Source organism: Quercus suber, unplaced genomic scaffold (genome assembly GCF_002906115.3).
Source record: "Quercus suber isolate HL8 unplaced genomic scaffold, Cork oak 2.0 scaffold_390, whole genome shotgun sequence".
Lineage (NCBI taxonomy): Eukaryota > Viridiplantae > Streptophyta > Magnoliopsida > Fagales > Fagaceae > Quercus > Quercus suber.
This window is the reverse complement of record NW_027069842.1, coordinates 531,858-558,804: the sequence shown is the minus strand read 5'-3', so window position 1 is coordinate 558,804 and position 26,947 is coordinate 531,858. Positions and strand designations below refer to the sequence as shown.

Below are 26,947 nucleotides of genomic sequence, written 5' to 3'. Positions count from 1 at the left end.
CCATCGACGTAAGTTGCATTTATTATTATTATTTTTTTTTTGTCTTTATTCATGTCTGCTTACCTAACGTTGTCACTTGTCATTTGCAGAAATGGAGGCAACTAGACAGAGGGCATTGGTGAGGGTGGCTACAGTGCGTAGGAAAGAGGAAAAGGAGAAGGGGAAAGGGAAGGAGGGAGCGTCCTCGTCAGCCCTTAAGGTTGTCGAGAAGGGTGTGCCAAAGAGGAAGGCTGACGACAAGGGCGACCGTCCTCCTAAGAAAGTATCTGTCACCCTTGGGGATAAACTACCTAAGAAACCGTTGCCTCCCAAGCCGAGCCACAGAGCAAGCAAAGGATTAATGATGACATCAGGCCTCATTACTCAGGGATCTGTCCGTCGTCTTCTTACTTACAAGGAACACGCCATTGAGGTGATTGAGTCAATCATCAAGGACACAGACATGGATCCTTGCGTTGAGCAGACGACAAAGGAGTTGGGGGCTTCAAGCCTTTTTGGCCTTGCACGGGTACGTCTCTTCTTTTCTTTCTTTCGTTTTTATTTATTTGCTGCTCAATAACTAATGGTTGTTCTGTTTGTAGGCGCTGGTTATTATGAAGGCACTTTAGGATAGGAGCATCGCCTAGGAAGGGGTGATTGCTCGTCTACGCAAGTGCAACAGGACCTTGATCGACGAGCAAGAGCAGTACAAGGATGCCCTTCGTACTCTTAATAAGGAGGTGAATGAGCTAAAAGAGAAGTTGGAGGAGGAGGGTTGTCAAAAGAAAAAGGAGCAAGAGGCTAAGGTAACGATGGAAAAGGAGCTTACGGCTTTTCTTGGGCAAGTAGAGACGATGAAGGTTGATGCTGTAACTGAGTTCAAGGCTTCACAGCCTTTCATTGACGTCTGCGTTGTCTACTATGTGATAGGTTTGAGGATTTCCTAAAGCAGGTTAAATTCATCTACCCACACTTGGATTTATCCAAGGTTACCATGGATGACCCACTACCGTCAACCCTTGCCGGCGACACCATCTTCGAGGATACAGATGGGAAACCTCCAACTCAAGACGTCAAGGACCCCTTAGCCTAGCTTTTTCTTTTATTTGTAATGATAATTCTATTTATGTATTTTATCCAATTTCCAGACAATACTTAGTGACCCTTAATGTTTTGGGCCTTGTTTGTAAAAACTTAACTTCGTTTATGGTATACTTTGATTATTATATTTGTTGCTTTCAGTATGTATGTAGATCATCTTTTGTTAATATGTGCATGTCCATCCATTCCTGTGCCTTATACATTATGATGTATTCGTCCTTTAAAGGATTTGGTAAACAGGGATGAACCCATCTGCTTATATGGACTCGTCCTCTTTTAGATAGTTCTTGTATTAATAAATCCGTCCACCCATGGATTTAAATAACAAACTCGTCCACTTGTGGACTTAAATAATGAACTCGTCCACTTAAGGACTTAAATAACTTTAATTCTTCCACTTTGTGGACTTGTCCATTTGTGGACTTGGTAATAAATTCGTCCACTTTGTGGACTTTTATAAAAGTAGTTTTGTAGAGACAAATAAATACACAGATCATGTCTGAATAACTCCTCCTATTAGGATAAAAGCACAAAAAAAAAAAAAAATACTGTTTTTAAAAAGGATAAAAAAACCTGCCCTTTGGGCTTAGAAAGTACTGCAAATAAAATTTAACTAAAAAAAAAAAAATAAGACTAGAAATTAGTAGTGTTGCTCTTTTTGTTGTCATCTACTGGTAGTATTTCCTGAGGTGTTCGATGTTTGATGGATGGTGCAACTTCTGTCCGTCTAGCGTCTCCAGGTGGTAGGTGTCTTTCCTTTGCCATGAAGTGATTCTGTAGGGTCCCTCCAGTTAGGACCGAGCTTTCCTTGGGTAGGATCTCTAGTGGCACTTGTCACCTTCCTTAAAACGAGGTCTCCAACCTTGAAATCTCTGTGTCTGATTTTAGAGTTGTAATGCTTGGCCATGAGGTCTTAGTATCGTGCGAGTCTATGTTCAGCTGTCGCCCTTACTTCATCCAGTAGATCGAGCTGCAGACGCATGGCCTTGTCGTTCTTCCTTTTTTTTCTTGTGTCCTTTTGTGTCAGTTTCAGTGACCCACCAGCATTTAATTCCAGTGTTTTGTATTTTTCACATGTTCCGCGTTCTATGTTTCATACATTCCAATTTCCATGGCTGGTTCTTAGGCATCCAGAAAATTCAGTAACTACTGAAATTCAGGATGATGCTGAGATGGATAGGCCAAATTTGGTCTCAACGATTCCGGATATTGTTTCTAAGTCAGGGGCCCCAATGCAACAGCAAAACTCTACTCTTTTGGCTCAAGAAAGACACGTCCTTGGAAAAGTCGAGCATGGCCCTCACAATTGGATCATTTTACATTATTTCCTCAACCCCATCATTGTTAAAACATGTATTTTTTAAGTATGATTGTATAATTGATGTTTGGTTAGAGGAATTGTGAAAGCACTTCCACCTATATAATTAAGCCGAGTTCTTTACTGGAACTACGAGCTTTACACTTATCATATCGCCTATATAAGCAAAGTTATTTATTGGGACTACGAAAGCCTGTCATCCTCTTTTTCTGAATCTTGATTTTTTGTTCTATTTACCAAATCTCTTCTTCCTTCGCCTTGTGAAACATTTCTTTCTTAGTATTTTTTCCTTTTGTTCCTAAGTCGGGGGGAGGGTCCAATGCATTATGCGACATCAAATATCTATTATTGGCTCAAGAAAGACATGTTCGTGGAAAAGGCAAAGCATCAACCTCACAATTGAATCATTCTCAGCCTGACATTCTTTCCTCAAACCCTTTACCTGTTAAAAGAACATGTACTACTTAAATGTGATTGTATAATTGATGTTTGATTAGGGAAATTGTCCTCTTATTTTGTTGCTGCTATTTAGAAGTAGCTATTGGGATCCATTTGTGAAAGTAAATTTGTACAACATTTCAGCCTATAAGCTAACTTCTTTACATGGACTATGAACTTTCTAGTTATCGCGTCTCATTGCGTGCTAATATAAGTTTTAAGAGTTCTTCTGTCTTTCATTGATGTACTAGTGTGGAATGGCCCGTTGAATAATTGTTTTTTTCCTCCCCAACTTTATGCAAAGTATGTACAACACTACAAGCCATGTGGAGAGTATCAACAAAACAACCACCCCACCCCCCCCCCCCCAAAAAAAAAAAAGAGCTACAATCCATATATTATCAATTTTCAGAAAACAAAACTGAAAACCGCATCACACTTGCACCTACAGGTGCATATGCAGTTTTTACACCTCCACTGCTATTGGTGTTGCGGCAACCACATTTGGTAGTCAGTTTTGGTTGGTTCAAGTATAGTCGTGTGGTTAGAGCAGCTTTTTAAACACCCCTAGATCACGGACCCAAAAAAAAAAAAAACAAGTAAACAAAAAAATAAATAAACAATAAAACAAGAAAACAACACAAAGCAAGTTTCCGTGTTTTGCAAGGAATTGGCGGGGCTGATTGTTTTCATCTTCATCAGAAGGACCTTGGGTTCTCCGACAAGACGGCCTCCTTGGACCACGACTCCCAGAACCTCCTTCATCATCCCGCTGTGATTGACTTGGACGAGCTCCAACTCTAAGCCTTTCAAACCATTTCTCCAAAGTTTGGACAAGAGACGGTGAGCTTGCCAACTGGGCCCTCTGCAAGGATAAATGATCTAAGAATCTAACTTCACAAATTGCAAACATGGAATCTACAAAAGACAAAAGAGCAAGAACACACCGAAGAGACCTTTTGGTCTGATTGGGTATAAATGGCTTGTTTAAGAGATTCAATCATCAACATGCTCTCATCAACAAGATCAGCCCCGATCTGCATGAAGAGAACTATTAGGTATGCACCAAAAGTGGAAAGCACTAGATGAATGCAAGACATACTGGGCCTGTCCATGGAACATTCGGAGCTTGTTTTGGCCTTTCAAGTTGCATACATCTGATAGATCCATCTTGATTCTTCACTTGGCATGACCATGGAGGAAACTGAGGGTACCTCTCCAGGAAAGAACCACTAGGGTCTTCAACATGACTAGAGGGTTGAGAAGCAGTCCTTTCAAGCGATGAACCTTCATAATCAGAACTATGCCCTACAGAATGAGCAGCAAAAATTTCCCCATCAACCTCAAAATTCACATCTGTTCCCTTTCCAGTTTCAAATTGCTGCCCCAAATTCTGACCAATGTTAATTTTGTATGATCTCACAACACCTAACCTACAGTGAACCTTGAGGCAATCATCTTTGAGGTAGTCAGATGTCTGTAGATAAGTTCTTTTGATAAATCGCGGGTAACCCCTGCAACATCCAACAAACAAAACTATTATACCACACTTGCCACTTGATTACATTAAATGAGAAATGGAGCAAAGGTATACAATTGAAAATGATTGCATGTAGGTCATAAGTATTAACATGATAGCATAAACATTACGCCCACAAGATGCATATTGTAGTCATCAAATCAAACATAGTTGTCACCTGAAAAGTCCATGGCAGGTATCACGCCTAATCAACAAGATTTTGTCATCACAAATTCACAACACAATATGTGGTGAACTAATTAGATGAGCCAAATATTACATCTTGCTTCTATCAATCTCTTCAATAGCTCAAAATGAAACCATACACAATAAATAAACATTAACGCCACTACATTTTCAAAGTATTCATCTACAAAATTATATACATCTAGCCAAAAAATTACATATAAGAGAGTTCAAAACTCCTTACAGGTACTCAAAAAAAGTTCATAAATCAGAAAAACACCCTCTGTCTGGTTCCATCTAATTCTAATGTGATATGGAATAATAAGATTATTTTACTGATCTCAATTTAATCTCATGGATATGTTTGTAGTAACATTGTTTGTTGCTAAGCTCTCAAGAAATTTATGAGTCTAACAATAGATGCTTGTTGCTTCATATTTTGTACATCATTTGTACGTAACAAAAAATATATTTTATACATTATTTGGCTTTCTTATGTAGGGGTGTCCAAACAAAACCGGGACCCGACCCACCCGGCCAAACCGTCCGATCCGGCCCGATAACCGGCCGACCCGACGCCGGTGACGGGTCGGCGGCGGATCGTTGTTCTCTGAACCCGAAAACGGCGGGTCGGTTGGCGGGTTTGAGGCTGAGAAACCGATTTCAACCGACCCGACCGTATACTGCCCGGAAACGTCGATTTTCTGTCCGATCTGAGGAGATCCGTTCGAGTTCAGGCGAGATCTCGAAGAGATTCGGCCTGATCTCTTCGAGATATGCCGAGATCTCATCGAGATCCTACCAGATCTCACCGAGATCGACTTGATCTCTTCGAGATCCGTCGAGACCTTGCCAAGATCCGGTCAGGTCTCGCCAAATCCGGCGGCTTTTGGCAAAATCCGGCAGTTTTTCTCACAACCCGAAACCGACCGAGGACCGATCCGTACCCGATGAAAATCCGACCACCCGAACCGACTCCGTTCGCCGGTCGGCGGCGGGTCTATGTCGAGATATGCCGAGATCTCATCGAGATCCTACCAGATCTCACCGAGATCGACTTGATCTCTTCGAGATCCGTCGAGACCTTGCCAAGATCCGGTCAGGTCTCGCCAAATCCGGCGGCTTTTGGCAAAATCCGGCAGTTTTTCTCACAACCCGAAACCGACCGAGGACCGATCCGTACCCGATGAAAATCCGACCACCCGAACCGACTCCGTTCGCCGGTCGGCGGCGGGTCTATGCCTGGAAAATCCGAAGTGATCGGGTCGGTTCCGGGTTGGGCACAAACCCGACCCGGACTGACCCGTGGACAGCCCTATTCTTATGTCATATAGCTGGGAGGTGGAAAAGAGTTCATGTAGCAGACCCCTACTAGTCGAGAAAGTTACTCATCCAGCAAGCTAACATTATATGGAATAAACGCTTTATTGATTCAAGTAATCCACACAAATTTTGAACAGTGTTTGCCAGGAAATTACGTCTTTACATAAACAAGAAGGGGTTCTTGAATTAACAATCCTACCCAGCTCTAAAATTCAAGCCTAGAAAACCATTACCTATCAAATTCAACAAGCATACCACCACCCGCTTGTACGTATCAACCTCTTTCAAAACTTCAGTTCCACAACAACAACAACAAAAAAAGAGTGCCACTTACTGTTACTTCAAAAATTTGTAATCTTACCATTGGTTTCTGTCCACAATTCATGCAATTGCTCTTATACTTGATCAAATTATTATTAACTATAACAATAAAAATGGTAACATTGTGCGTAATTGTGTTTTGTACAGGGCTAGCATCCTATAAGCAATTACTCCCTATGTCTTACACTAAATGAAACTTTGTAAATGGTATGCATTTAATTTTAAAAAATCAACATGATATTTTTTTCATGAGTCATTAAGTCGTTCAAAATGAAGTAACAGATGCAAGCATGGGGGTACCATTTCAAACAAACATCATCCAACAAAGAACCTTTTTAGAGAGAACTTGTATACAGTACCTTATGTGCAATCCTACAGTACATTAGATTCCTCAATTGAATAGCATTGTCCACTAAAACACAAACAATCCTATCTTTTCCCATGACCATATAATTCAAAATAATCATGTGATTGAATTTAATTAAGGGAAAAAGTTAGTAAATCATTTTTAAAAAGTTTTTATGGAAAAAAAAAAAAAGTAATTAATATTTTCAAAGCTTTTTCAATTTCCTAGTAAAACTTTCATGGTTTATTCTTTGTTACCTCTATTCCTTTTTTAACTGAACATGACATTTTATTTTAAATATACAATGACAAGTGACAGGGGATTTTAATCTTCACATTTTATTTTGTTAGTGGATGATGTGGCAAACTCTCACTAAAAGAAAAAATAAACGGGGATTCTTTTTAAAAAATACTAAAATTAAGCCAAACCCATTAACATTAACACACTTAGCAAAAATAAATAAAACCCTACTACATAAACATAACAAACACTATCATAATCATAACAATTATAATCAAGAATCAAGATCATTTAAAAAAAAAAAAAAGACCCAAATTTAAAAAGAATAATCTCACAACGCCTACACTACAGTTAACCGAGAGGCAATCATCCTTGAGGTAGTCTGATGTCTCTAAAGCAGTTCTTTTGAAAAAACGTTTGTAACCCCTGCAGCATCCAACAAAAAAATTATCATACCACACCTGCCACTCGATTGCATTAAACGAGAACTGGGGCAAAAGGTATACACCTAAAAATGATTGGATGCAGGATATAAGTATAACACGATAGGAGGTGGAAAATAGTTCATGTAAAGGCATTATCGATTCAAGTAATATACACAAATTCTGAACAATGTTTGCCAAGAAATTGCACCTTTACACTAAAAAATCCTAGCTCAACGCTAGAGTTCAAGCCAAGAAAACCCGTTATCTATCAAATTCAACAAGCATACCACCGCCACTTGTACATGTTGACCTCTTTCAAAATCAAAACTTCCAATTCCAAAACAAATAACATAAATAGCCAATTGCTATTACTTCACAATTCCTAATCATGCCATTGGTTTCAATACAACTACCCACTTTTATTATGTCTTAAAGTGCATTTAATACAATCAAGCTACACCCAAATATCAAGAAAAACATATAACAACCAAGAACCCAATACCCAAACATAAGAAAACACCATCATAATCATAACAATTATTATCATCAAGATCATCCCAAGAAATTAAACAAGAACTATCAATTACCACATGCTGCCGCGATATTTGAGCGTGTAAGGCCCACTATCCGGAGTTCTGTCGAAATGGGTATGAACCTTATGCCTCTCTTTCCCACTCTGATCCAAAAGCGTCAATTCAAAAAGAGCTCTCACATCAGTGCCTTCGCTCGCCAAAGCTATAAAAAGCGAAACGTACGTAGCATTGTCCTCCAAACTCTTTCCGTCCGGGTAAAAATAGATCGCCCAAGAGTACCCGCCGACGACGAAAGTATCGGACGCCACGTACTTTCCGATCCCCATACCTTTCATGAGCGAGTACCCTAAGATGTTGAACCTGTGGGATCCATTCACCGTCTTTGTAATCGACGTCGATGTCGTCGGAGTCGAGCAAGACAAAGAAGATGAAGAAGAAGAACTCGCTAACGTGGACTCCCAACAAGGAAATATCGGCTGAGAATTAGGAGAGACAATTCGTCCCATTTATCGAGAGGATCGGGGTAGGGATAAAAATTTTGGTGTTTGGTTGCTGAGAAAATCTAGGATTTGGTCAATTATTGGAGAGAGAGGTAGCTGAACGATGACTTTTTTCATATCATTTTGTTTTCACACTGCAGTTTAGAATTAGAATGTAGAACAGTGGAAGTGGCATGGACCTGAGCGGTTGGGCCACTTTGTCGAGGAAATGTGCAGAATAGCTTTGAAAATGATTTGTATATAGTTAGTTAGGCAACACTTGAAACTATAAGGGAAAGTAGACATCTTGAGTTTTAAAAAATCGAGATCCATTTACATAAATCTCGAGTTTTAGAAACTCGAGTTCCATGCAAAAAATTTTTTAGTTTTATCGCCCCTATAGTGGCGTTTTTAAGTTATATAGTGACGTTTTAAATCCCTATAGCGGCGTTTTCCTGCAAAATTTTTTCATAAGTGTTCAATACTAGGTTCAGGAAGCCCTATAGTGGCATTTTTATACCCTATACTGACATTTTAAAGTCTTATAGCGGCGTTTTCCTGCTAAATTTTTTAATAACTCCATTTTTTTAAGCCCTATAGTGACGTTTTTAAGCCCTATAGCGGCGTTTTCCGAACTCGAGTTTTTAAAACTCGATTTTTAGTTGGATTTTTTTTACAAATCAAGCCTTAAAAACTTGATTTTTATCTTGGAACTCGAGTTTTAGATACTCGAGATGCTAGTTTTCAATTTTCTTTTGCAACGTGACAACTAACTAAATATTTTAATATTTATTGTTATTTAAAAAAAAAATTCCACTTTGTCTATCCGTTAGGTAAAATATACTATTTTTTTTATTTCTTTTATCAGATTTTTTTGGGTAAATTAGAACTTAGTCGCAAGTGGTTTTCTAAAAATTTAAGCTACATACTTGTAGTTTAAAATTTGACATTTTACTTATTTAAAGTTTAACTGAAATTTAAATTGTTTATTTAGGGTTTGAAATCTCATGATCCAAGTGTTCTGTTAGATTCTTTTTGAACTTATTTAATCTTGTTTGTTTATATTTTTTGTGTTTTTAGAATAGAGAAACATAAAAGTGAAGCAAAATTACATAATTAGACATGTTTTTAATAGAAGGAAGTTACAAAACTATAACTAAGCTAACATTGGATAGGCAAAGTGTTAAATTTCAAACTAGAGATAGGCAATTTAAATTTTGACCACACCACAAGTGAGTAAAAGTTATGATTTACCTCCTTAAAGTTCAGGTTAATATTTATCATTCTTTTATTCTTTTCTTCTTCTTTTTTTTTTTTTTTTTTTTTTTTTTTTTTTTTTTTTGCCAAACTGTCAAAACGGTACTACATAGTACATGAAGAGTAGGCTTTTGTAGAACCTACATTTCTCCTTGGTTGGTGGAGAATTGTTTCTCTTTGTGCAATATCACGGGAAGGAGAATGGTATGTCTGATAATATATCAGTTGGAATGTAGTGTGTTGGCAGGAGACATTGGCAAAAAAAGAGAAAGTGGGGAAAAGCTTTCCTTTTTGGTAAATAATGGTGTAAAATTGATCTGACCATTAAAGCAAAACGCAATGTGCTATTGTTGCTTCATATCTAGAAGGGTATTGAATCTTGATGCGGTAGTGAGAACTTTTAACCCTTTATGGAGAACTAATAATTGAAAGGGCTTCCAAATTTGTGATATAGAGGAGCATAATTTTTTTTTTTTTTTTTTTTTTTGTGGGTTTGAGGAAGAGACAAATGCGGATAGAGTGATAATGGGAGAACCAAGGTTCCTTGATAAGGATTTGGTTGTTATGAAACGATTGTCAAATGATTAATCGATCTAATCGGTGAGCGTTAAGATGATTTTGTTCTAAGTACACATTCATGATCTCCTAGTTGGGTTCACCATTTAGATAGTATTATTTCTGATCATAGCATGTTGTGGTTGTGTTTTGATGATGAGAATGCTTGATTTATAGGAGTTGACGTACTTTTGGATTAGAAGCCAATATATTTTTAGTCTTGAGTTTTACTAGTTATAGTAAACATCCATGTTTTCACTATATTGTTATTATGATGATCTTGAATTTTTCATTTGATTTATCAAATTCCCTCTATAATTTGAGGATCAAATTTTTATATGTGTATGTATTAAAATTTTATTTTAAAAGTGTAATAATATGAGACAATAAATAATTTAATTTGTTTTTGTTACACAAAAACACAACTAAGAAAATTTAAATATATTGAATAGTTTTTTTTTTTTTTGAGGGGGAAATATATTGAATAGTTAATAATTGGGTTTTGATAATATCTTATGAAATTATTATATAACATATACCGTGTGTGTGATGAGAATGCTTGATTCTATGGTACCCGACATCCTTTTCACTTCGAAACTAATATTTTTTTAGTTTTATGTTTTACTATTTTTAGTGCACATCCAAATTTTTATATTGTGATCATAATCTTGAATTTTTTATTTTGATTATTAAGATTGTTCTATATTTTAATGATCAAAATTTTAAATCATATATCACACGCTTACATGTATATAAATTTTTAATTAAATAACAAAATTGTTTTAAAGATAAATAATACGAGATGATAAATAAATTAATTTGGTATTTTACTTACAAACACTACCAAGAAAATATATATACACTTAAATATATTGAATATTTTATGAAATTATAAAAACAAAAATCAAATCATTATATCTTTGGTTGTTAGTTGCTTGGAAGTAGTTGGTTTTAATTTGCCATAGAAATACTGTAAATCAATTAAATTTCAATGAATATCCAATTAGATTTTTGGCATTTCATTCTATATATTTTTCATAGATCATTTCCTATTTATTGTATGATCAATTGATTCACTAACTTCTATTCTTTAAAAAAAAAATTAAAAATAAATAAATGTGAGGAGGCAGGAGGGTGAAGTGGTAATTCCCATAATCACCTTCCTAGAAGGTGATATGAGAATCCCCATGGGTCCGGTGATGAGGGACTACCTTAGGCACTTTCGGCTAACTCTCACCCAGTGCGCCATCAATGTGTTTAGGATTCTAGGGTGTGTGGACGCCTTTAATGAGAAGATGGGGTTGAGGTTAACCCACCATGATGTAAACTGGTGCTACAACCTCCAACTCCTAAAAGGTAAGTTTTACTACACGAAGACGAGGGAGGATAGGGTGCAGCTTATCTAGTGCCTCCCTGGGTCCAGCAAGGGGTTAGATAAAGACTTCCTCATTGTGTCCAGGGAGTGGCACGATGGCCTTCATTGTCCAACAGAGGAAGGGACACCAGGTAGGGTATTGAGAGTGGGAAAGAATTTGATCTTCTGTGTTATTTCAGTTTGCACTATTTGTTTGCTAACAAGAGTATGCTTTCTTTTTTGCAAATCCGCACGCCTTCGAACGACACTTTCATTTGGTCAACAAGGAGGATTTGCAAACTGCACTGAGGGCAGAAGTCTTTGTGAACGAAGTTGACAATCAAGTTAGAGCTGCTCACAAGATCCTTGGATACAATCCAATCCAGAAATCGTTCTCGGCTCCAAAGTACGTGATTAGAGCAAAAGATCCTCAGCTATGCAAAATCACCGTAGCTGAGCAGGGATTTTTGCTCCCTGAAGGATCTCCTATTCCGGAATGCATCCTGTTGGCAGGTCCTTCTTCATCACCTCAAGTTGCAAAGGCCGAGGGAGGAGAACTAGGAGAAGAAGAGGAGGTTGCTGACTTTGGTCCATCCAAGGACGAATTTGGAGCGTTCGACCAAGTCCACCAGGCCGAGGATCCCTCTGGTGACCTGGGTGACCCTAATCTGACTAAAGCAGACCTCTTATCAGCAAAGACTTCTCATTGGGCAGAGATGGATAATGCTTCCCTCAGGGACTTCAGAGGGGGTGAAGGCACATTCGTGGCTGACGTGTTGGAGAGGTCTCTTTTACTCCTCGTCAACATGGCCGAATTGGAGAACTTGAGGAGTAAGGAGGTCTTCCTAAACCTTAAAAGGTACTTAGGCATGGTAAAACTTCTAACACTTGTGACTTTTTTTTTTTTTTTTTTTTAAGGTTTCCTATTTACTGTGCACTTGTTTCAATTGGCAGGCTATCCAGGCCACTTTTAGGTTGGAGGAGGCGGCCGACAATCAAAGCAGGGCCCTGGACAGCGAGCGTGACAAGCGCCTAGAAGCTGCTCGGACCCTTAAGGCCTCCGAGGCTGATCTTGTAAAAGCTAGGGAGGATCTTAAGGAGATGACTAGGGCCAAGGATAGCGCCACGGCAGGCCTAGAAGGCGCCCAAAGGCAGGCCCAGGACCAAATTAGGCGCTTGCTTGAGGCAAAGGAACAGCTGACGATTGCCAAAGAGCAAATCGCCGAGCTGAAGAAAAAGGTGACTAAGGCAGAGGGAGCCAGGAACGTTGCAGAGTTTTCCAGAGACAAAGCTCTAAGGGCTAAGGTAGAGGCAGATTTTGGCAGGGCAAAGGCTCAGGCTTCGAAGGAGGCAGCCAAGCAGGCGGCCTATGCCATAGGGGTGGCTGAGACGGAGGCCTCCCTTAAAGTTCAAGTCCTTGGGGTATGCAGGCTCTACAGCTTCTAGACTTGGAATAAGGCCCTTAGACAAGTTGAAGTTGAGGCTTCATCCGACCTGTGGAAGGTTGAGAACGTCTACTTCCCTCCTGCCATCCGTGAGGCTGCCCCCTTTAACTCCGAGGTTGAGGTGGCCACTGAGGAAGTCGGTACTGCTCCTAATGAAGATGCCCTGGCTGCTACCACTTCTGATGAGCCTGCCAGGGAAGCTGATCCTCTTGGGGTAATTGAAACAGACAAAGGTCCTAACGAGGAAGCACCACAAGAGGCTGCAAACCCCTCCTCTGATGCCCGGGTCCCTCTCGCTAAGGAGACAGCTCTCTCTGCGATGCCTCTGCAGGATATTCCTCCAAGTCAGAGCTCTGAGGACCCCGAGGCCGCCACAGACCAGCCTCCCAAGGGGGGGAAGAAGATTAAGTTGAAGAAATAGGCCCTTTGGCACTTTTGCCTTATCTTTTCTTTTCTTTTCTTTTCTTTTCTTTTTTTCTAAACATTGTAATGTGACTCCTACTGTGTAACTTTTATGGACTTAATGAAGCGCACATTTTACTTTCCCTTACTTGCCCTGTTTATCTTTTTCACTTGTACAATCCTAACTCTAATTGTGCCTCGACTTATCATAGTAATAATTATAATAACGCAAAAATGTTTATACAAATGGAAACTTACCCCTCTTTTGTTTTTGATTTAGAACCAGGATAGATCAAAGTCACTAGATCCTTCAGCTCTTTAATGAACATTCAAAGTTATGAAAAAAGGAATCCTCCAGGTGTAGGTTGAACCAAAACCAAGTCCATGGCACCCTAAAATGCTTTAAGTGATGCTCATGTGCTTAATTTTGAGATTTTGTTATAGGAAAGGTCATCATCATCAAAGCAGGTGGTCTGAGGAACCAGGCGTAGCTCAGGTTCTGTCTAGTACTTAGATTTTTCTTGAAGTAGTTAATTTCCCCATAAGTTTGAGTCCGAGTACCATGCAAGACCTTGGTTCTGTCTAACACTTAGATTTTTCTTGAAGTAGTTAGTTTCCCTATAGGTTTGAGTCTAAGGACCATGCAAGACCTTGGTTCTGTCTAACACTTATATTCTTCTTAAAGTAGTTAATTTCCCCATAAGTTTGAGTCCGAGGACCATGCAAGATCTTGATTCTGTCTAACACTTATATTCTTCTTAAAGTAACTAGTTTCCCTATAGATTTGAGTCTGAGGACCATGCAAGACCTTAGTTCTGTCTAGTACTTAGATTTTTCTTGAAGTAACTAGTTTCCCAATAGGTTTGAGTCTGAGAACCATGCGAGACCTTGAATCTGTCTAGTACTTAGATTTTTCTTAAAGTAACTAGTTTCCCTATAGGTTTGAGTCCGAGGACCATACAAGACCTTAGTTCTATCTAACACTTAGATTTTTCTTGAAGTAGTTAGTTTTTCCATAGGTTTGAGTCCAAGGACCATACAAGACCTTGATTCTATCTAACACTTAGATTTTTCTAGAAGTAGTTAGTTTCCCTATAGGTTTGAGTCTGAGGACCATGAAAGACCTTGGTTCTGTCTAACACTTATATTCTTCTTAAAGTAACTAGTTTCCCCATAGATTTGAGTCTGAGGACCATGCAAGACCTTAGTTCTGTCTAGTACTTAGATTTTTCTTGAAGTAACTAGTTTCCCCATAGGTTTGAGTCTGAGGACCATGCAAGACCTTGAATTTGTCTAGTACTTAGATTTTTTTTGAAGTAACTAGTTTCCCCATAGGTTTGAGTTCGAGGACCATGCAAGACCTTGATTCTGTCTAACACTTAAATTTTTCTTAAAGTAGTTAGTTTCTCCATAGGTTTGAGTCCAAGGACCATGCAAGACCTTGGTTTTGTCTAACACTTAGATTTTTCTTGAAGTAGTTAGTTTCTCTATAGGTTTGAGTCTGAGGACCATGCAAGACCTTAGTTCTGTCTAATACTTAGATTTTTCTTAAAGTAACTAGTTTTCGCATAGGTTTGAGTCCGAGGACCATGCAAGACCTTGGTTTTCTCTAGTACTTAGATTTTTCTTGAAGTAGTTAGTTTCCCTATAAGTTTGAGTCTGAGGATCATGCAAGACCTTAGTTCTGTCTAACACTTATATGTTTGCCAAAACATGATATATACAATCATAACAGACTTAGAATTTGAATTAACAGAAATACTTTCATTAATAATAATACATTCACAGGTTATTTGCATTCCATGGATGAGATACAGGTTTTTCATCTAAGTCTTCTAAGTAGTATGCACCCAGCCTTGCTACTGAGGTAATTCGGTATGGTCCCTCCTAATTGGGTCCTAGCTTTCCATAGGATGGGTTCTTGGCAGCACCCACAACTTTCCTCAACACTAAGTCCCCTGGTACTAATGGTCTTAGCTTCACATTTGCATCATATCCCTGCTTGAGCTTCTGGTAATAATAGGCCAACTGGATCATTGCCTTTTCCCTTCGTTCAGCAATTAGGTTTAGGCTCTTCCCTAGTAGTTTTTCATTACTACTTGGGGTGAAGGAGCTCATCCTCAGTGTTGGGAAGTTCGCCTCCAAGGGGATAACAGCCTCAACCCCATAGGTCATGGCAAAAGGCGTCTCCCTTGTTGATCTCCGAGGTGTGGTCCGATAAGTCCATAAGATGTGGGGCAGCTTTTCTATCCATCTTCCCTTGGCATCGTCCAGTCTCTTCTTAAGCCCATTGACTATGACCTTGTTGACAGCCTCAGCCTGTCTATTTTCCTGAGGATAAGCTGGAGTTGAGTACCTGTTTGTGATCCCTAATTCACAACAGTATCTTTTAAAAGCTTTGCTGTCAAATTGAAGTCCGTTATATAAAATGAAGGTATGAGGGACCCCGAACTGCGTAACAATGTTTCTCCAGATGAACTTCTTAGCATCCACATCTCTAATGTTGGCCAATGGTTCAGTTTCAACCCATTTGGTGAAATAATTTGTGCTGACCAACAGATACCTTTTATTTCCTGGCGCCTTAGGGAAAGGACCTACAATATCCAGGCTCCACTGGGCAAACGGCCATGAACTGGACAAAGGATTAAGGATCCCTCCATACTGATGAATATTTAAGGCAAACCTTTGCCATTGGTCACACTTCCTAACATACTCCAGGGCTTCCTTCTGCATCCCCGACCACCAATATCCCAGGGTGATGGCTTGGTGCAACAGGGATCTTCCTCTTGTGTGACTCCCACAGATCCCTTCGTGCAACTCTTCAAGCAGTAATTCTGATGCCTCGGGGTGAATACATAATAAGTATGGCCCAGCATAGGAGCGTCGATACAATTTGTAGTCCTCAGACAACCAGAACCGAGGAGTGTTTCTTCGTACTTTCTCAGCCTCTGACTTTTCCTCGGGTAGAATATCGTCCTTGAGGAATCTCACTATAGGGTCCATCCAGCTGGGACTCACTCCAACTTAATGGATAGGAACCACACCCTTTACCACCTCATTTGCTCTTTCCAGATGCTCAACAAGAATGATCCGAGGTAGATCTCCTGCCGAGGAGGTAACAAGTGTGGCCAATGAATCTGCATGGGTGTTTCCACTTCTAGGGACATGTGACAAGTTGAAAAGGTCGAAGTATGATTGCAAGCGTTTGACCTGGCTTAAGTACTCTTGCATCCTCACATCTCTCGCTTCCAGCTCTCCCTTTACCTAGCCTACCACCAGTCTCAAATCGAAGAACATTTTCACTACCTTTCCTCCCATTTTCTACACCATGATCATCCCTTGTAACAAGGCCTCATACTCGGCCTCGTTATTTGTGGCTGAGAACTTAAGTCCTAAGGATTTCTCTATGACAGACTTCTCAGGGGATACTAGAACTAGCCCCACTCCAGACCCCCTTTGGTTTACTGTGCCATTAACGTACACCTTCCAACATGGGGGCCCTGGGATAGAGATTGCCCCAACTGATTTTCCATCCATGCTTCTCTTCTTGGCTACTACTTCTATTAGTGGTTCAGAAAACTCGACCACTAAATCAGCTAGGACCTAGCCCTTTATAGAGGTCCGAGGCATGTACTTGATGTCAAAAGCCCCTAGAATTGTGTTCCACTTAGCGATCCTTCCAGTGTAATCAGCAGTCCGAAGTATAGACTTCAAGGGTAGTTAGGTTAGGACAACCACTGTATGGGCCTGGAAATAATGGGGAAGCTTTCATGTAGCGTGGACCATAGCTAGTATAGCTTTCTCCAAGGGTAAGTACTTGACCTCAGCTTCATGTAACGACTTGCTCACATAATAGACTGGCTTTTGAATGCCATTGTCATCTCGTATTAGCACCAGGCTTACACCATGAGAGGCCACAGCAATGTATGCATATAGGACTTCATCGACTTCAGGACTGGACATAATAGATGGCCAGGATAGATACTCCTTGAGTTGCTGGAAAACCACGACACAATCCTCGGACCACTCAAATCCCTTCCACTTGTTGATCAGGAGGTAGAAAGGTCTGCACCTATCAGTCGACCTGGAAATGAATCAATTCAGGGCCGCGATCATTCCAGTGAGCTTTTGGACCTCATTGGGGTTTTGCGGAGGCTTTAGATTGCTAATAGCCTTGATCTAGTCAGGATCAACCTCAATCCCCCGGTGAGTAATAATGTAGCTCAAGAACTTGCCAGATCCCACGCCAAACGAGCATTTGGAGGCATTTAGGCGCAGCATGTGTTTCCTCAAGACATCAAAGGTGTATCCAAGGTCTCCTAAATGCTCGGATACCTCTTTACTCTTCACCACCATATCATCAACATAAACCTCGATGCTCTTGCCCAATAGTGGCTCAAACATTCTCGTCATCATCCTTTGATAAGTGGACCCTGTGTTCTTCAGACCAAATGGCATTACCTTGTAGTGGTAGTTCCCAATGGGTGTCACAAAGGCTGTCTTCTCCTGATCCTCCAAGGCTAGTGGTATTTGATGATAGCCCTGAAAGGCACCTAAGAAACTCATCCGAGGATGGCCTGCAGTTGCATCCACCAGCTGGTCTATCCGAGGCATAGGAAACGAGTCCTTTGGGCATGCCCTATTTAGGTCTGTGAAATCTACACAAACCCTCCATTTTCCACTTTTTTTGTTGACCACCACAGTATTGGCCAACCATTCTAGGTAAAAAACCTCTTTAATAGCCCCTGCACGCTTAAACTTCTTCACTTCTTCCCTTATCACATCAGCATGCTCCCTTGACGGGCGCCGAGGTGGCTGCTTCTTGGAAGTGATGAACGGATTAACATTGAGGTGGTGACAAATGAAGGATGGATCAATCCCTGGAGCATCACAAGCATCTCATGCAAATACGTCAATGTTCTGTTTGAGGAACTCAATCAACCCCTCATTCTCCCGAAAAGGCAGCTGAGCCCTAACTTGAAAGAACTTCTCTGGGTCATGACCAATGACCACCTTCTCTAGATCTTCACATTTTGCTTCCTCGACGGCCGCATCAGGAGGCACCACCAGGGCTTTTGATTACTATAAGCTCTTTTCGGCAGAAGCTAAGGACTCTGCGTCGAGCCGATGTGAAATGGCGGCCACCATACACTGCCTTGCGGTGGATTGGCAACCACAGATTTCAAGAACCTAGTCCCCTGACGGGAATTTCACCTTCTTGTGCAAGGAGGAGGCAACAACCCCCAGGGTGTGAAGCTAGGGTCTACCGACGATGGTATGGAGAGTAGGTGTCCACCACGATGAAGTTCACCTCCACTATCTCTAGGCCGGTCTGGATGGGTAGCCTGATCATACCCTTTGGAGTAACAAGCTTCCCATCAAAGCTCATCAAAAGAGAGATATAAGGCATCAAATCTTCTAGCTTCAACCCCAGCCCTTTGTAGAGGTCGGGGTACATGATCTCGGCCCCGTTGCCATCGTCCACCATTACTCTCTTTACATCATAGTCCCCGATCCTGAAAGTGATTACTAGCGCATTATCATGGGGCTGAGTGGTTCTAATCTTATCTTCCTCTGTAAAATTCAAGATTGGGTGAAAATTCCTCCTGGCCCTCTTCGGCTCTAGCTGGGACCCCTCGGCAGGCAGCTAAGCCACAGACAGCACTCGCGAAGGGCACATGCCTGTTCGTCCCGGCATGGCCAAGATCACATTGATCATCCCCGTAGGTGGTCTCAGTGCAGTATCTCTTTGGGGCTCCTGATGGGCCTGGCCTTAGGGACCATTGGAATGATGCAGAATGTACTTCAGCTTTCCTTCTCAAACTAGCTGGTCCAGATAATTCCAGAGGTTCTTATAGTCCTCCGTGGCATGTCCGTGGTCCTGGTGGTATTGGCAATAAAGATTCTGATTGCGCTTTGTGGGCTCTCCCACCATCTTGTTCAGCCACTTAAAGTATGGCTCATTCTTGATTTTCTCCAACACCTGGTGTACTGGTTCCCGAAATATAGTATTGACAGTCTGTGTGTTGGTTGCTCCGGATTGCCCTACGAAGTCTCTCCTTGGACGATTGTTATTATGTCGGTCTGACCTGAAATCTCCCCTCTCTTGGGGGATAACCTTCTCTTTGCCTTTACCCTGCAACTGATCTTCCTCTACTTGTTTGTACTTATCAATTTGATCCATTAGTTGGTGCACACTGGTGGCAAGCTTACCACTTAGAGACTTTCTCAAGCCGTGCCCAGTTGGGAGACCATTCTTGAAGGTGCTGATGGCGATGTCATCAAAATTTCCATCCAGTTCATTGTACATCTCCCAGTATCGGTTCGAGTAGGTCTTTAGAGTTTCTCTATCATGCATGAATAAAGACAATAGTGCACTCAGGGGCCGAGGGGCCTTACTGTTGGTAACAAAGTGGGAGCCAAAGGCTTGGGTTAGCTGCCTGTACGAACCTATGGAGTTCGTCTTCAAACCATTGAACCACCTCATTGCCACTGGTCCCAAGTTAGATGGGAAGACCTTGCACATCAGCGCCTCGTTTTTAAAGTGGATAGCCATCCTTTGGTTGTACTGACTCACATGCTCTACAGGGTCCATTTTGCCATTATAAATGGCGAAGGTTAGCTGTGGAAAACCGCCAAGGAAGCATAGTCTCTTCTATATGGCATGTGAAAGGTGACTTGGAGAGTTGATCCAGTGCCCTACTCATGGCATCGCTCCCCAAGCCCCTAGGGGGTGGGCTTTTACACTTACGCCTCCGGTGGTGTTCTTCTTCATGGGAGAAGGTCTCACTTGGAGGAGTTCTCGATCTTTGCCTATAGTCATCGTCATTTTCGTCGTCAGAGGGCATATCAAGACTAGGGCGAGACCGTTTTCGTTGTGCATGACGCAGTTGTCTCTTTAGGTCGTCTATCTCTCGCTGCATGGCTATCTTATCATCCTGTCTCTAGGATACATGGCTCCTAACTTCTTCTTCTTGTTGCATGGCCCGATTGTTATTTCATCTTTGGAGCATGTGGCTGCCCCCACGAAAGTGGTTTCTGCTGGTTTGAGTGGTGTGTACACTTCCCTCTTGAAACCTTCCATTCTCTTCATTTCGATCACGCTCAAGGTTATGGAAGTTACCCTGGTGCTAGGACTTAGCCGGCTCGGGCTGATGAAAGCCTGCTTGGTGAGGGCCTGATCCTACCATGCTTGATCGTTGCCCTTACTAGCACACAAGTTCTTTCCCACAAACGGCGCCAATTGTAGGGACTGGGTTCGAGCACTTCTACTCTTTGGATGAATGAATTCAAGCCCAACTAGCCCAATACAATGAATTTGTAGAGAATGGGTGTATGAACTAGGCCTTAGTAAGGATTACAACAACTAAACATGGTTATGAGTGGGTTAAATAACTAGGAAACAAATTTGAAGTGTGAAAGTCTGTCCTCGTCCCTTAACTGAAGGGTTTGTAGTTCTTCTTACTTTTCTCAATATCAGGTTACACTGGTCTCTAAGTTGATACCAATTATTATGTTCTCTTGTGCTTCTCCGTGCCCCCTCTTTAGGGAGGACTTCTTTACATTATATACTCCCTCTTAGTTAATTTTGGCCCTCAATCTGTTGATCATATAGGCTACTACTTGAGTGTTTGTCCCATCAGCCACCTTCCTCAGCTTTCTGTGAGCTGCGGCAACCTAGACAGTACTGTCCAGGTGTCATTTCCTCATTAATGCGGCCAGAATGTTAGTTGTGGGCATTTAATGTGGAGGTGACAATTCCTCCTGGAATTGCTCATCCTCCATACTTCCATGGTTGACCTATTGTACTTGTCTCTTTCTTAGGACGCTTCCTGAGGTTGCCTTTGGTAGCATGCTACTCTTCCCTTCTATGATCTCGGCTGGCCGAGGACAGGATCGTCCTCAGCTAAGTTTCTTGGGGACCTAGGCTTCCTACTTTCGTCTTCGAACATTTCTACCTCTTCGGCGTGGGCCTTTGGGCCTAACATAAAGTGGGCAAGGGTTGACAAATCCTCAAGCCCCACAAATATAATTGCCATATTTTTTAAATATAATTTCTATAGGCTTAATTATTAGTGACACACACTCACATTTCTCCATGGGCTTGATATATGTTTGCCATGGGTTTTGGAAAAATGAATAGTGTTACATAAGATAGATAATATGGTATAAATATTTGCCATGATTTATGAGCTTATGCTTACTATGAAATTTAATTTGCCAAAGGTTATTAACTTTGGGCTTTAAGTATAATGTGTTTGTTGGAAAAAAAAAAAATCAATTTTGCCAAAGGTTATTAACTTTGGGCTTTGAGTAAGATATAATATTTTTGTAAAGTGATTTTGGATTTTTTGAAATGATGGTTTGCCAAAAATAATACTTGAGCTTTTAGTCAAATAATGATAATATAATATTTGCCAAGTATTAATAACCTTGGGCTTTTGATAAAATAGTGCTAAGTAATTAGCTTAGGTTTTTGATAAAACAATGCCAAGTAGTTAGCTTGGGCTTTTGATAGTCTAAGTAATTAGCTTGGGTTTTTGATGTTGCCAATAAGAATTGGGCTTTTGATGTTGCCAACGAGAACTGGGTTTTTGATAAATAAATTGCCATGGGTTTAAATTATGAGTTTTTATTATGGATTTGAATTCCATTGATAAAATAAATTTGCCATGGGTTTAAACCATGGGCTTTGATTAAGGATTTGAATTCCATTGGTAAAATAAATTCACCATGGGTTTAAACTAAGGGCTTTGATTATGGGGTTAAATCCCATTGATAAAATAGTTTTGTCATGAACTTGACTCATGGGCTTTTTAAATATTGTCAAGTATATGTTGTCTTGGGCTTTGAAGGGATGAGATTTGTGCATTGGGCTCATAGGGCCAGTTTTGGGCTTTGCTATTAAAGAAAAAATAGGGCAAGATATGTGGTTTTTGGGCTTTATGGCAATGGTTTATATCGTGGCCCAATTTGGTAATGAGATGGTAAATATGTGTGGACTAATTTGGTAATGGGATGAGAAATATTTATGGCGGCTATTTGAGTATTTTGGTGAGTGGATAAATAAGATCAAATAGGCACGTGTATATTTTTATGCTATTGGATAGGAATAATTTGTAAAGAGATTATGTGTTTTTGTGGGAAACTTATCTGATTAAACTACCAAAGAAGAAAATTTATTGTTTAGCGATAGGAATTATTTCAGTTGAAGAGGTCCCTCTTTTTATACTGAAGTGATGGATAACAATGAGTTTGATTGGCAGCATGATGGTTTACTACTGATGAGGTCACCTACTGCTAGAGAGAGAAATATGTCCAGCGGTAAGAGAGGTTTCTACTGTTGGAGCCCCCTATGTCTGGGATAATGGACAATAATAAATTATTCGAACAAAAATAAGGGTTTCTGGCTTTCTGCTGTTGATGCCCTCTATGGCTGGAGAAATGAATATGTCCAGCGGTAAGAGGGGTTTCTACCACTGGAGGCTCCTGTTGCGAGGATGATGGATAATAATAATTTATTCTAGCAAAAAGAGAGGTTTCTGTTAAAGAGACCCTCTATTGTGGAACTTTGAACCTTTTTTTTTTTTTGGCTGCTACTGCTGGATAGACTTTTTTTTTTTTTTTTAAGGATAAGAGCTTCTTCTTTTTTTTATTCACCGCATAGGGCTATAAGCTAAGAATAAGCAGTTTACAAGCCTTGGGGTAGCTCAAATAGTTGAGAGATAGGTGGCTTGGCATTTCACAAAACATCTTGAACACAATAATGTCATGACTCAACTCTGTGAGCTGTTGGATCAAGGGATATTGAGCGTGTGATATGTCGGAGTTGAGATCTCCTTCATGATATGTGATTCTAGACTTTTGGAGGCATGATAAGGCTATACTTTATGACTCCCCAGTGGAGTCGCCAGAGTGTCGGGGGTGGTTTTTTGCGCATAGCCACATGTCTTCCGCTGAAGGTGTGACTTTGTTAGGCCCGAATTTGTTTTGGGGAGTCCAATCTAGAACTCGACATTAGACCGCGTAGACCAATGGCTTCCAGTGCTTTTTAAGCCTACAAAATAGATAAAGTCCAAAGTCTTAGAATCATGATAATGATTGAAATATATAAATAATATGTTTAGCATAATAGCTTTGATTAAGTGGTGAGTTGAACGTTATTCTTATGTGTGTTAAGTGATGTCCATTAGAATTTAATTAATTAAGTGTCATATGTCCAGCAATGGGATAAGTCCAAAATAGCTTTGTTTTGGGGAGTCCAATCTGGAACTCGACATTCGACCGCATAGACCAATGGCTTCCGGTGCTTTTTAAGCCTACAAAATAAATAAAGCCCAAAGTCTTAGAATCATGATAATGGTTGAAATATATAAATAATATGTTTAGCATAATAGCTTTGATTAAGTGGTGAGTTGAACATTATTATTATGTGTGTTAAGTGATGTCCATTAGAATTTAATTAATTAAGTGTCGTATGCCTAATAATGGGATGAGTCCAAAATAGTCCATATCCAGCTGCGATTCATGGTTCATGTTCAACATAAGTATGTCCAGCAATGGTCTATGTCCAAATAATGTATGTCAAACAGTTTGTATCCAGTTGTGGTTTATGTTCGAATAATATATGTTAATTAGTTGGTCTAGCTGTGGTTCAGGTCCAAATAATATATGTCCAGCGCTAGTTCATGTCCAAATGGTATATGTCCAATGGTGATTTATGTCCGAATAATACATGTCCTGTAGTGAGATGGATTCAATTTATTAATATATGTGTTTATTAATGAAGCATTAGTGAATCCATGTTTATTAAATGGTGAGATAATATTAAAGTAATTTGCATCCAGCGGTACAATGATAATGAGTTTTAATATACTTAATAATGTAATTTCAAAGATGGAGAAAACATTGACTTATCTTTTATGTTTCTGACTCCAGCTGTATAGCAGCACTTCATTCTTTATATGATTTGTGGCTCCAGCCGTATAGTTAGTGAGTTGATAACATTCCAATGGCAATAATAATATGAGTACATCGGTACATAATAATAAAATAAAATATATTCAATAATATAAATTTGGAGCTAAAGATATAATGACTTATCTTAATAGTTCATGGCTCTAGCTGTATAATATCAGTGGACTTAGAACATTTCAGCAGCATGATAAAATGAGTCTAGCGGTACAATATGATATTATGAGTTCTTTCATGGTGACTTCATGATTGAAGGGGAAAAATGAGTGCAACTGGAAGGAGAGAGAATATGTCTAGCCATGTGCATAGGTTGGTTAAGTTTATCCTTTTTATCATGCACTTAAATGATTTTCCCCATGTAATACTCTTTTAGTTTTTAGCCAAATATAAGTGTTATTGTCTTCCATAAGAAGGACTTTTAATATTAGAAATTTATGTCTTTCATGAGAATGACTTTAATATGAGATCATTGTGACTTATAAGAGAAGGACTTTTAGTCTTTAATGTTCATATGTCTTCCATGAGAAAGGGCTTTTGTAATATGTTTTTGGAAGAGTGTTTGGTATTTTTTAAGATGTATGGAGATGGTAAGAGATATATAAGTTTTGTGAGATATGGTGTTTGTAAGATAGATGAAAATATTTATGTGAGAAGTATGTATGGATAGTTTGTGAGGAATGTGTTTGTAAATTACATGGAAGTATGAGATAGATAGTATGAAGGTTAAATATAGTAAATACATGAGCTTATAGTTGTTGTTGGAATTTTTTTTGTGTTATGACATTGGTTATGTTACTTTCTAAGAAGAGAGGTATTGTAAGAGAAATAGAGAAAGAGATAGAGATGTGTTTATGAGCAGCAAAATGATGATATTTCATAATAATGAAGGGTAGGAAAGATGGGTAATGGATAATGGTATGTTGTAATATACGTGTTATGTTGTTATCTAAGAAGAGAGATTTGAGAGATAGAGAAGTATGAAAATGTGTATATGGCAGCAAAATGAATGAAGTTTCAGAATAAGTGGGTGAGAGAGGGATGGATGTTGTATAATGGTGTGTTGTAATATATATTGCTTGGTCTTCTTTATATAGAGCCAAGTATGTAACTAAATTTGAATTAGTTGAAGGGAAAAATCAGCAAATAAGGAAAGGTTTTTGGCAAAACAAGTGATTTCCTTAGTTGGCTTTTAGTTTTAGCTAAAAGAAGAAATTCTAAGACTTTAATGCTGCCAGAGCTGCTTTTACAGCTTTCAATCACAACTGTCAACTCTACAGCAGTAGCTGTTGCAACAGCTGACACTGCTGGATGATGTCATCTGAATGATATCTTCTGTTGGAAGAAAATATTTAGCATTAAATTCATGGTTTGGCTAAAAATGGTAAGATAACCTTTATAGAACCTTCCTAAATCTGGTATTGCAACTGAAGGCTAAGGATCTTAACTTAAAATGGTAGGATTTCTTTTATGGGATCCTTACTTCTTTTTGTATAGCAGGTAGTTGCTGGGATTGACCATTAATGGGCAAGTGATGTCATTTTAAAACATGTGTCAACTACCTAAGTTGCTGCTGGAGGTACTACAACTTCTACCGGAGCTGTTGCAGCTTCTACTAGAGCTATTGCAGCTTCTACTGGAGTTAAGGCAGTTTTTGCTAGAACTGTTGCTAGTATTTTTGGCTAAGTTTCCTCTTTTGGAAAGTTGTATATTTAGTCTATGGCTTCATTACAATATAATTTTGGTAAGTAATAAACTAGTTGGTTGATATTTGATGAAGTTTTAGAGATTTAATTATGGTCTCTTTGTGTTTTGACTAAATTTTGGAGAGCAAGAAAAGCATTTAATGCTAGATATGAGATATTAAAATAGATTTAGCTATGTGTTTGAGATTGATTTAAATGAAAATAATAATATAATTTATATGAAATAATATAATTGCATTTTTAAACTTATATTATATGATAAACATTAATTTTTATGTAAAGAGCATGGGGAGTTTTATCATTTTAAGTGTTATGTGATATGAGAAGCTTACCAAATGCTACCTATTGCACACTGACTCGTCATAGTTCAAGGAATTGGAGAAGACATGTTAAGTAACATGTTTTCCTTTATCAACTTTGAACCACTAGAGTTTTACTGAACATACTTCTTGGTCCTCCAAACCACGACTTCCAAAATTCCCCCAATGAGACTCGTGAGCTTGGATCATAAGCCGAAAATGAGATATTGTGCCATGAGCTTGAACTATGGGCTTTGATGAGATAATATCACCATGGGTTTTGGACCATAGGCTTCGGTGTCATTTTGTTAATATGACTCTTTTGGGCTTTAAAAGAGGTTTTTCCAAAATCTATAATTTGTTGATGTGATGTGAGTTGGCAATGTAATAAATTCCATGTCTTGTGAAAAATTTGTCCTAGCAAGCCTGGAAAATCCAATTTTTAAGATATTGAGTTGACCATAAGCTAAATAAAATTTGATGGAACACAGTTGAATCCTATTGGCTATTGCTAGCAATTTATCCTAAATTTCTAACTGGTGAAACTACTGTTGTTATACAAGGGTCATAGATTACAAGATAAGGTTGCCTCTTATCTTTTAATCTCTAAATCTAAAATGGACCTCCAAAAACTTGGGGGAGGACCTAAAACTTAAAAGCTTGACTTAGGCTAGGTCTTTTCTTTTTCCTTTTTTAAAAACTCAATCTAGTTGAGCTAACTCGGGGAGTACTTTGGACGGATTTTTGGCA

The 26,947-nt window shown here is 39.4% G+C and overlaps 2 protein-coding genes across 3 annotated transcripts; both read right to left on the bottom strand.

Moving 5' to 3' along the window:
• Positions 1 to 3,208: 3,208 nt before the first annotated feature.
• Positions 3,209 to 8,410, bottom strand: LOC111998765 (uncharacterized). 2 transcript variants are annotated; one of them, XM_065760977.1, is made up of 4 exons: positions 7,784 to 8,410; positions 3,939 to 4,350; positions 3,793 to 3,873; positions 3,209 to 3,701 (listed from the first exon to the last, which is right to left on the bottom strand). In XM_065760977.1, exons 1-4 carry the CDS (start codon positions 8,233 to 8,235, stop codon positions 3,381 to 3,383), a joined length of 1,266 nt encoding a protein of 421 aa, XP_065617049.1. In that variant the 5' UTR covers positions 8,236 to 8,410; the 3' UTR covers positions 3,209 to 3,380. The 2 variants fall into 2 exon arrangements, with proteins under 2 accessions (XP_065617049.1, XP_065617048.1); XM_065760976.1 differs by having other exon boundaries at positions 3,784 to 3,873; positions 7,784 to 8,409.
• A 10,629-nt stretch (positions 8,411 to 19,039) lies between these two features.
• Positions 19,040 to 19,816, bottom strand: LOC111998777 (uncharacterized). The gene has a single exon (XM_024030874.1). It carries the CDS (start codon positions 19,814 to 19,816, stop codon positions 19,040 to 19,042), a length of 777 nt encoding a protein of 258 aa, XP_023886642.1.
• Between the last annotated feature and the right edge of the window lie 7,131 nt (positions 19,817 to 26,947).

Excerpts from the sequence above, each read along its gene's own strand:
- LOC111998765 (XM_065760976.1), bottom strand. The coding sequence starts at position 8,235 with ATGGGACGAATTGTCTCTCCTAATTCTCAGCCGATATTTCCTTGTTGG. Across the intron at positions 4,351-7,783 it reads AAATATCGCGGCAGCATGTG|GGGTTACCCGCGATTTATCA; the intron begins GTAATTGATAGT and ends TGGATGTTGCAG. Across the intron at positions 3,702-3,783 it reads CAGACCAAAAGGTCTCTTCG|AGGGCCCAGTTGGCAAGCTC; the intron begins GTGTGTTCTTGC and ends TTATCCTTGCAG.
- LOC111998777 (XM_024030874.1), bottom strand. The coding sequence starts at position 19,816 with ATGGACCCTGTAGAGCATGTGAGTCAGTACAACCAAAGGATGGCTATC.